The sequence below is a fragment of the Plecotus auritus genome (genome assembly GCF_963455305.1).
Source record: "Plecotus auritus genome assembly, chromosome: 6".
Classification (NCBI taxonomy): Eukaryota; Metazoa; Chordata; class Mammalia; order Chiroptera; family Vespertilionidae; genus Plecotus; species Plecotus auritus.
In genome coordinates this window covers 168,467,036-168,477,808 of record NC_137773.1, presented here as the reverse complement: position 1 = coordinate 168,477,808, position 10,773 = coordinate 168,467,036, and the positions used below count along the sequence as shown (strand labels likewise).

Below are 10,773 nucleotides of genomic sequence, written 5' to 3'. Positions count from 1 at the left end.
AGTGTAGGTAGAGGTTTATTAACTTTATTGATTTTGTAAAAAAAAAAAAAAATAAACCGATCTTTGGCTTTTAGCATATACTACTTTAGAACATATACATTATATTTGCGTTATAATAAACCTGAGTTGCATTACAAATGAATTGTTCTTCCTAAACCTTTCCTTCCCCCACCCCCTACCCCCAATTGCATTACAAGGGAATTGTTCTTCCTAAATTTGTCCTTTCCCCACCACCAAATATTTATGGTTTCTGCAAAGCCAGCAGCAGTTGGGTACACCTCCAACTAGCCACACTTAGTAACTAAGTGTGGCTAGTTGGTTGTTATCTGCAACTTTGGGTCCAGCATGTGGATATCCAGTTGTCCCAGAACTATTGGTTCAAGAGAATATTCTTTCCCCATTCCATGGTCTTGACATCCTTGTATAAGCTTATTTTTTTTTCCATCACCCACTGCCCACCAAGTGCAAGGCCTCAGTCATGTCCTCCAACTACAATCTCTGCCACATCTAGCTTTGTGGATTTCTTCTCATGCCAGCTGTACCCAAATAAAGAGCACTATTTGGGTTGCTTGCAGTTGGCTACAGCATTGTGCCCCTTCCTGGGACACCTCAGAAACCACACTCAAATGGTAGATGATGTCAGTATCTATGGCCCCCTAGGCCATGTATGAAACCGCATCCTGCAGGCAATCACCCCATCCTCCTCCTACCCACCATGCCTTGGGTGGGGGAAGGGAAAGGAATAGTATGTAATGGTGGTAAGAATGAGTTCTTGCTTCTCATTCCCCAAAACAGGCCCAGCCCACTCTTGTCATGTCTGAGGCATCTAAACTAAGATCTAAGTCTAGTTACAGAACAGTTTCAAACATCTGGGCTACAGAAGAACACAAGATTATCTTTCTAGTACAGGGTTCCAATGGCATCCCATCCCTTGAGAAGGCTTTTCAGCAAGTGAATGTATTAAAAATCCTGACCTCACCTCTATTTCGCTAAATTTCATTGGGCCTGAAAGTATAGAAACATCCAATCTGCTACCACTACACTCTAAGTTAATAAAGATATAAATAACCATTGTTGATAACATTTTTATTTTTATTTTTCATTACATATTCTTGTCTATTTGGGGTTCACTTGGAGATGGTGATGAACTTGGAGACATTCATACCTGACCTCTGTTACTTAACACTTCGTTTTCAAAAATCGTTTGCATTTTCTGGGTTTTCTTGCTGTGACTATATGCCCTGTTATGTTACTTTATCACATGCAATACTAATAGTGGTAACAATTTGTATTATTTTTGTAGTATTGTGTAGTATTATTTTTTATAACTGTGCTTTTTCTATGGGCATTATATTAGTCCAGATCATTGCTTTAAACCAAAATTGAAGATGTAAAATCCTAGAACTCACTAATCTATTTTAGTAGGTCACAGGAAGCATGCAAACCATAGAAACCACAGTCATCAAAAGCATCTGTATTGAAAAAAAAAAAAAGTAAGAATTTATCTTCTAAAGGTGTCAACAAACAAATCCATCACAGTAAAGTTACAAGGGGGCATAGAAGTACCCTCAGGCCGTTGTAAACCTTGCCTGTCCTCTTGCTGGGGCAGCAATTCTCTCCAACCATGCTCTTTCCCGTGTTTTTATTTGATTGAGTACTATCATTCATGGAAGGGCAGAAGATTCTTAGAACAAACCTAACTTTCAGCTTCAGTGATCTAACCCCCAACTCAGCTGCTACAAGTAAAGAGGAATTTTAAACTTCCCATGGCCAGTGTACGTCTGGTTCTTCCCTCTTCTTTGGAGAAGCAAGAACTATTTTTATTTCATTAGTTTATGGAAGAATTGAGTGTCTCCTCATCCCTGTCCCAGGTCATCCTGAGTTGATCACGGCTATGACTTTCATGTGATCCTGCTTGTTTAGCAGGCAAACCAGAAATAGGAGGCTAGTGACATGCTTTCCCCAAAGTCTGCTCAAAGGGCTACCCTCCTCTTCCAGACTGAGAATTTCAGAAACCATGTGCCACAGGTAGGTATGGGAGTCTCAAACTTAAGGAAAAGCATCTTTCCTAACTCCTTCCATGTGTATGAAGAATTCTAAGGTATACCTTCCCAGGTTCCCAATTTTCTGACTAGCTACATGGACCAGGTGAGAATGGAAAAACAAACAAACAAACAAAACGTTTGGCCTGATAGTTGTGTGGTTATTTACCATTCTCCCCCAGATCCACTCTGAGCCCCAGGAAGCAACATTTATGGGCTACATCACTTAGATTCCCCATTTATCCCTCTGCCTGGTGGGTTCAGTCACTTGTAGGCACTGGCATGAGATTAGAGTAGAAACCAAAGATTAGTTTCTGCTCCTGCTCTTCTCCTGAGTTGCCAATGTCCTAGTAATGGCTGCATCCTTTGACTTTCAACTCAACTCCAGAATATTGTTTATTCTATAACCCTTCAGGTTATAGACTAAGTATAGGACTAAAAGTTCCACTGCTGCTAGTCGTTGGGCACCTCACTACCCTGAGCATTTCTTGCAGGGCAGGTCTATTGGTAACAAGTTCTATCAGTTGTTATGTATTTTGGAATGCCCTAATTTCTCCCTCACTCTTGGACAATTTGGCCAGATATAGCACTACATTTCTGATGAGGAATCTGCTGCTAATCTTAATGAGGATCCCCTGTATGTGATGAGTCGTTTCTCCTTGCTGCTTCAAGATTATCTGTGTGTCTTTGTCTCTTAAAAGTTTGATTATAATGTGTCATGGTGTGAGTCTCTTTGAATTTATCTTATTTGGAGCTTATGAGCTTCTTGAATGTTTATATTCACGTTTTTCTTCAGTTTGGGAAAATATCAGCCATTATTTATTCAAATATTCTCTCTGCCTCTTTCTCTATCTCTTTCCCCCTGGAACTCCCACAGGTTCCTTAACCTCTGTTCACTTTTCTCCAACATTTTTTTCTGTTTCCATCATCCTATCTACAAGTTTGCTGATTCTTCTGCCTGCTCAAATCTGATTTTGAATCCCTGTAGTTAATTTTTTATTTCAGTTATTATATTTTTCAGCTCCAAATTATTTTTTGGTCTTTTTTTTTTTTTAGGGTTTTCTCTCTTTATATTTACATTTTGTTCATGCATAGTTTTCTTGACTTCCTACACATCTTCCTTTAGTTCTTTGAGCATCTTTAAGACACTGTTTTAAAGTCTTTATCTAGTAAATTTGACATCAGATCTTTTTCAGGAACAGTTTCTGTTGATTTTTTCCGTTGAATGGGTCATACTTTCATGTTTCTTGCATGCATTATGATTTTGCTATTGTTGTTGAAAACAGGGCATTTGATTCTAATAATGTGATAACTCTTCTCCAGGGTTTGATGGTTTTTGTTATATTTTTAAATTGTTGTAAGTTGTGTCTGTGCCAAGGATCAGCCTGAGGTGTGAAATTAAGGTCTTCTTGGGTCTTTTCTGAGCCTGTGCCTTTCCTTGGGTATGTATGGTCACTTTCTAATTTCCCCCAGAAATGCAGTTGCTATTAAATGTCCTGGTCTTTAATGTTTGGCTTCCAAAAGGGGAAAAAGAGAAAATGGAGAGAAAAATAAAGGGCACTGGCCCTTTAAATCTCCTAAAAGTCTCTTCAGCCAGAGGAGGATGGGCTTGCAGCAATGGGGGGAAATGCAACGGCAATGACTGTCTGCCTCTTTGCACCTCTGAGATCAGAATCAGCAGCCAGTGATCTGAGCGCAGATTCCCTCATATCTGGAGAGAAGAGTCCAATTTTTGCCCACCCTGGCTCCTGCAAGTGTGTGCCAAGGCCACCTGGAACATGTGCAAGGCCACCTGGAGCCTGTGTGCAGGAGATGAGTAGCTGCTATTGTGTTAGGAGCTGAAACTGACCAAAGCTAACTGCGATCGACCATTCAAGTCTACTCCTGAAAGTTATCAACAGACTCAAAGGTTTCCAAATAGTTAAATCAGACTGATTCTCCCAGGAAAATTGTTGTCTAGGTGGGGAGAATGATTCCTGGTGCTTCCTCCTCCACCATTTCCTCAGAATCTCAATGATGTTTTCTTTTAACAAAACTTCTTTCTGAGTAGTAAGACCTATCACTGAGACCCTTCTTACCAAGGACATCTCTGACACAAAAGACCATTGAGCATTTCCTTTCATTAAAAGGCTCTCTTTATGAAATTTCTAACCTGATCTTAAATCCATGATGCCACTGAAACCAGGGCACTTGGTCACATAAAACCTCATTATATTTCCCCCACCATCACCAACAGCCCCGGCTAGCATGTATCCTCATGAAGTTCTCTTTTGCTCGTTTCATGCAAATTATCACTGGCAGGAGAGAGTAAAAGATTTCTAGATATAGAGACCCACAAGATAAAGAAGCCCTGAGTCGTTAGACACAGGAGCAAATGTACAGGGTGTGTCTGACTTACTCTCAAGGTTGCATAAGCAAGATTTCAAAATCAGTCCTACTCTGGAGACCTCAACCTAGCGGACAGTGTTCCTGGCTGGCAAAGAAGAACCTCATGACTCTTGTTTTTTTCTTCAAATCTTTACCCTTACTCTTGTATCCCCGCCTTCTCCTTCTGCAGGAAACTTTATTTCCTACTTCTGCACACCAAGTTCCTACCTCCAGATCTGCTTGGTTCAGTTGCTGAGAAACCTGACAACCCAGTGCCACTTGGAAGAAGCCATCCCCTGGTGAGTCGTGCATTTTCCATCACTTTGTGGATCATAGGCTCAGAGCATCTCAGCTCTGGAGATGCAGGGACTGGGAGCACTCTGAGGGTCTACACAGCCCAGGAACTTGGGTGTGAGAAAGGTGGGAAGAGAGGGTGGAGGGCTGTGTCTGCCCCAGAAATGTTGAGAGAGACCATGGTGACAATGAGGAAGTGCAAAGCAGGGTGAGACCACCCCTCAGGGCCCAGGTGATTCAGAAAGGCGCTGAAAAAGAACAATCAAGAAAGTGAGGACAGTCAGGCATTTCAGCTACTGCTCTTCTCACTCTGTCCCTCCCAACTCCCAAGGGCTTTGAAGAGCTGGAACTTTCCACCCAGAATTTTCTCCCCCTCTAGTCCAGGCTCCAAACCAAAATGTGCCTCTTGCCTTAAACCAGGAGGCCCACAGAGGCCGAAGTGAGGGGCTTACTTTTCTGAATGGCAGCTTTTCATTGGCTCTGGGTGACGTGTCCTGACACTTGACGGTGACACTTAGGCCAGTGCATTTCAGCCACCTCCCTAAGGGTCTGCTGCGGTAGGAGCTAAGTGTGCTGGAGTGACAGGAGAAAGGTGACAGGCGGCTGGCCTTTGAGAGGCCAGTGCAGGTAAACAGCAAAGTGCAGAGAACACACGGTGGAAGGGGTTGAGGTAAGTCACCCCCTCGTACTCCCTCACCCTGATCTGGATCATCAGAGCGAGGGTCTGGGCTAGATAATTCTAACTGCCAGACTTCCTGTGTGATACTGGAGCCCGGCATTGAGTACCACTGCTTCAGTCCACGCTTTCCCATACAAAAGAGGAAACTAAACCCTGATTAAATAGAGAACCACCCAAGGCTCCTCAGTATACTCATTTTTATGAGGTCTCGCACTGGATTACCTGGGCATCTTGTCCTCAGTGGAGCATTCTGTTTCTCAGTCACTTGCAGCCTGCAAGTTCTGTTAATCACTTACTCCACGGATATTTATTTAGAAGCAACTATGCGCTGGGTTGGGTTCTGGGACAGTGTGATACTTCATTGCAAAGCCAAAGATCTCTACCCCCATGGAGCTTGTGTTCTGGTGGGAGTATGTGTGGGAGTGCGGGGTGAGAGGGTAGGGTATACCTGTACATGCATGGGTGGGACATGTTGGTGTGGGTGAGTGTGGATTCTAAGGCATGGGGAAATACCTAGGAAATCTGTTACCTGTTCTTCTACACCCATCTCTGCTCTCAGAGCCTGGAGATGAGGTGAAAGCCCCTGAGGGTCCCAATTCCAGCTCAGCCACTGCTTGCTTTGTGGGTTTGGGAAAGTCATTTAATCCATCCATGCTTGCATTTCTTCACTTGTAAAATGCATAGTTATCTCACACATCTGTTGCAATGAATAAATTAATTAATACATGCAAAGGATTTAGCATAGAACCTGGAGCTTAACAGAGGACTAGCAGGCTGCAAGTGATTACAGTTTTAATTCTTTGGATGGATGCAAGTGATCAGAGATGTTGGTTAGGTGCTGCAGATTTTAAGAATCGGGCTCAGCGATATGAAACGCAAGATCTGGGAAATGTACCAATCACAGGAGGAATTAAGGAATGTATGAACATATAAAAAAGATGTGTATGTAGATACAAACAAATTCAAAGTCACTGCCAGAAAAAAAAATATTCTTGAGAATCAAGCCTAATGATGTTTAATGTCATACTTTTTATTGGTGCCTCCATTAGCCAGGTGCCATCATAAGAGCTGGAGATAGAAACATGATCTAGTTCTTGACCTCAAGGAGCTCACAGTGTGTAGAAGATAAGGTGATACGTGCTTATTTAGAGGCATGCACTGTGTTATGAGATGATTTAAAAAAAAAAAAAAAAAAAGGAGGAGGCTTCACAGAGAAGGGGAATTTGAGCAGGAGGTAGTGGAGGATGAATGGGAGCTCACCAGCCATTTGGGGCAGAAGGGCAAGAATGTGCAAAACTGCTGAAACTGGTTTGGCTCAGTGGATAGAGCGTCGGCCTGCGGACTGAGGGGTCCCGGGTTCGATTCCGATCAAGGGCATGTACCTTGGTTGCGGGCACATCCCCAGTAGGAGGTGTGCAGGAGGCAGCTGATTGATGTTTCTCTCTCATCGATGTTTCTAGCTCTCTATCCCTCTCCCTTCCTCTCTGTAAAATATCAAATATATATATATATAAAGAATGTGCAAAACCATGGAAGCCTGAAGGAAATGACGAGTTTGGGGAAATGGAGAGAAGAGGGCTGTGTCTGGAGCAGAGGGCCTGGAATTTGAGGAGGGTTTAGAGGTGACGCTGAGAAGTGAGTTTAGAAAAAGCGTGATGGGCAGTCTGGGCATTACCTTTGAAGTCCCATCACATACACATCATGGGGCCACTGGAGGTTTTAAGCCAAGAAGGGCACGATCCAGTTTCAGTTTGAGAGAAGACAGAGTGAAGGGAGCATGGCCAGGAATAACCTTGGGCAAACGAGAGACCACAACAAAACCAAGAGTGAGAAGCATCCGAGGCAAGGAAGTGGCCGTGGAAAGAGGCTCAGAGGGATGAATCTCAGAGGTGTTTATGAGGGAGAAGTCATGTGGCACCACAATAACCATACAGAGCATGTCTCCACACCAGGTGCTGCACTAAGTCCTTGTCTCCAGTCATCTTCATGGCAGCCCAGCCTAGTTAATATTTTATACATAAAGAAACTGATAGTTGAAGAAGTAATTAGCCCCAAGTTATACAACTTGTTAGCTGGAGGCTGGATTCTAATCTAGGTCTGTTTAACTCTTAAGACCTGGGGTGGTGACATTCTGGTTCCTAAGAATGCCCAGTTCTGCTTCTTGGGGAGTGTAGTAAAGGACAATAGCCAAAGAAGAATCCACAGATTGAAGCAAGTTTCCAGGGCTGTGCAGTGTGGGCTAACTGGCATTTGAGATGCCTGTATGATACCCACTTTGCCCACTGTTGTAGCTCTAATGCCTAAGACAGAACATGGCTCCTAAGAGGCAGTCAATAGATAAATAAGTCCAAGGGGAGATACGCAGTAGACAGTAGAAAATTCCACTCTGACGTATAGAAGTTGAAAGATGAGCCTGGAAGACAGAGCTTTGGGAAGCATTAGCCTTCAGGGGACTTAGAACCCTCAGATTAGGTGACACGATTCAGGAAGAACTCTGGAGCGAGAATGAAGAGGAAAAAGGTAAAGAGGTGAGAGCCAAGAATGGTGCCTGGGGACTCTTACAGTGTGGGCAGCGGGAGGAGACACCAATGAAGAAAATTCATAAGAAGTGGTGAGAGAGGAGCTAACCTGTTTTACTTGGAAGGAGTTATCAGAAGGATGGACGGCTCAATGAGGATGAATCTGAAATGAAGCCAGGGCATTTAAATATCGGGTTGTCATGGCAACCTTAGCAAGAGTCATTTTGGCACAATGATGAAGGCAGAAAGTTGAGAAGATTATCAGTTAGAATACTTTTGGCTGCAGGTCACAGAAAAGGCAACTCATCATGGCTTACACACAGGGCCTCACTTTTCTCAGATAACAAGGGTGGGTTTGGGACTTGGGGATGTTCGGACTCTGCTTAGATTTGCTCCAATTCTCTGGGTCCTTCAGTCTTGGTCTCAAGCACAAGCTACAAGAGCGGAAGGTCAGGCTGAGGTTTCTCTTGCACCTCTCTTATCAGAGAAGAGTGTTTGCAGGAGCCTTCAAACAGAGTCTCCTAGATCATCATCCAGGAATGGGTCACCTGCAGAGGAGGGAGGGAGAGCAAGTGTGCAGCACATTCACCTTATGATGAGAGTCGGGCTCTCTGGGGTGGCCAACGGTGCTGGCAAAGGGCCGTTGGGGAAGATGACTAGCTTCTCTACTGGGAACAAAGGGAAGTGGTACACTAACACGCATGCTTTCCAGGAGATGGCTTCGAAGCAAAGACGAAGACTGGCCGCTGCTTAAGGGGCAAGAATACTTTTAAGACGGAGAATTGGAGCAGTTATGTTGTGTGTTATCATCTTGTTCTCTGCTTGCAGGACGGAGGAGGATGGGAGGCAACGACACGTTAATCCAGTTGAGCCACAACATGCTGTCCACATCTCATTCTCTGCTTACAACAAACATCCGGGTGGACGGTGCAGACCCCACCACCATCTTTGACTATGGGGAGGACGGTGCACCCTGCGTAAAAGAAGATGTGAAACAAATTGCAGGCAGGCTCCTGCCTCCGCTCTACTCGCTGGTGTTCATCTTCGGGTTTGTGGGCAACCTGCTGGTCGTCCTCATCCTGATCAACTGCAAAAAGCTGAAGAGCATGACTGACATCTACCTGCTCAACCTGGCCATCTCCGACCTGCTCTTCCTTCTGACGTTCCCAGTGTGGATTCATTGTGCTGCGAATTGGACCCTGGGGAACGTGATGTGTAAAGTCTTCACAGGGATATACCACGTTGGTTATTTTGGAGGCATCTTCTTCATCATCCTCTTGACCATTGATAGGTACCTGGCGATCGTCCACGCTGTGTTTGCTTTAAAAGCCAGGACAGTCATGTTTGGGGTGGTGACAAGTGGGGTCACCTGGGTGGTGGCCGTGTTCGCCTCTCTCCCAGGAATCGTCTTCACCAAATCCCAAGCTGACGAGTCTGTTTACTACTGCGGTCCTTATTTCCCAGTCGGCTGGAAGAATTTCCATACGATAATGAGGACCTTCTTGGGCCTGGTCCTGCCCCTGCTGGTCATGGTTGTCTGCTACTCGGGAATCCTGAAGACCCTGCTTCGGTGTCGCAACGAGAAGAAGAGGCACAAGGCCGTGAGGCTCATCTTCGTGATCATGATCGTCTACTTCCTTTTCTGGGCTCCCTACAACATTGTCCTGCTCCTGGACACCTTCCAGGAGTTCTTTGACCTGAATACCTGCAAGAGCACCAGCCAGCTGGACCAAGCCATGCAGGTGACAGAGACCCTGGGCATGACGCACTGCTGCATCAACCCCATCATCTACGCCTTCGTCGGGGAGAAGTTCAGACGGTACCTCTCCGTGTTCTTCCGAAAGCACATCGCCAAACACCTCTGCAAACAATGCCCAGTTTTCTACCGGGAGACCACCGATCGGGTGAGCTCCGCCTACACCCCTTCCACGGGAGAACAGGAAGTCTCAGTGGGTTTGTAAATGAGCAGCAGTTTGCTTGTTACTTTAAAGGGAGATAGCCATCTATCTATGATAATAAGCCTCAAGGGTTTTGAACGATACAGACCTGCAGATCTCTAAAGTCAGTGCCCAGGAACCTCAGGGTTGCATGTATCGAGAAAGACCTATGTCTGTCACTCCTTGTACAGCCAATGTGTACTCAGGGCATATTCCAGAAGCGCTGTGCGTAGAGATTGACTGCAGCCAGCTCGTCTCAGTTCCTGGAAAATGCCTCATTGCCCCCGCCTTCACCATTTTCTTCACTCGCTCTGATTCTATCAGTCTCTTTAATCAAGTGCCCAGTGAGACAACTGTGGGTGAAGGAAATGGGTGAATGGGCTCGGCCACATGCAGGGGGAGGGAGGCGTGAGAATGGCTGGGCCTGGGTGGGGATGCAGGGAAGGGGTTTGCTCGTTCAACCAGGCAAGGAGTGGCCCTGAGCCTCACCTCCCACCTGTATTTGACTTTGAAGGCTTCCCAGGTCCTGAGCTTGGGGACTGTACTCACTTTCTGACAGCTTTGCTTGGGTCCCATGATCCTCTTCTGCGTAAGTGCACGACACATCCTCACTTTATTCTGTTATACCTATACCAACCATGCACCCTACCTTTGAAATCTGTTAAATCTATTGTCCCACTGCCCCCATGTTTCTTGGGCCACATCGCCCTATATAAAAATGTATACAAATGTTTATTTGTGAAATATGCATCTTCTCTAATGAGATGAAAAATAAAGCGCTCACTTGGTATTGTCAGGGAAAGGGGAGGGTGGGAGGCAATGATTAGGATAAAGTGTGGGGACCAGTGAGTTCCCCCATCAGGGGTGCAAGGCCATAGCAAGAGTGAGACCACCCCAGGAATGTTTCCAGCATCAGCTGAGGGGGAGGCCAGGAA

General features: G+C 45.1%; 1 protein-coding gene across 1 annotated transcript; it reads left to right on the top strand.

Moving 5' to 3' along the window:
- The first annotated feature begins 4,615 nt into the window (after window positions 1-4,615).
- Window positions 4,616-10,571, top strand: LOC308251170 (C-C chemokine receptor type 2-like). Its single transcript, XM_080674309.1, has 2 exons — window positions 4,616-4,708; window positions 8,730-10,571. Exon 2 carries the CDS (start codon window positions 8,741-8,743, stop codon window positions 9,860-9,862), a length of 1,122 nt encoding a protein of 373 aa, XP_080530435.1. The 5' UTR covers window positions 4,616-4,708; window positions 8,730-8,740; the 3' UTR covers window positions 9,863-10,571.
- The last annotated feature ends 202 nt before the right edge of the window (window positions 10,572-10,773 follow it).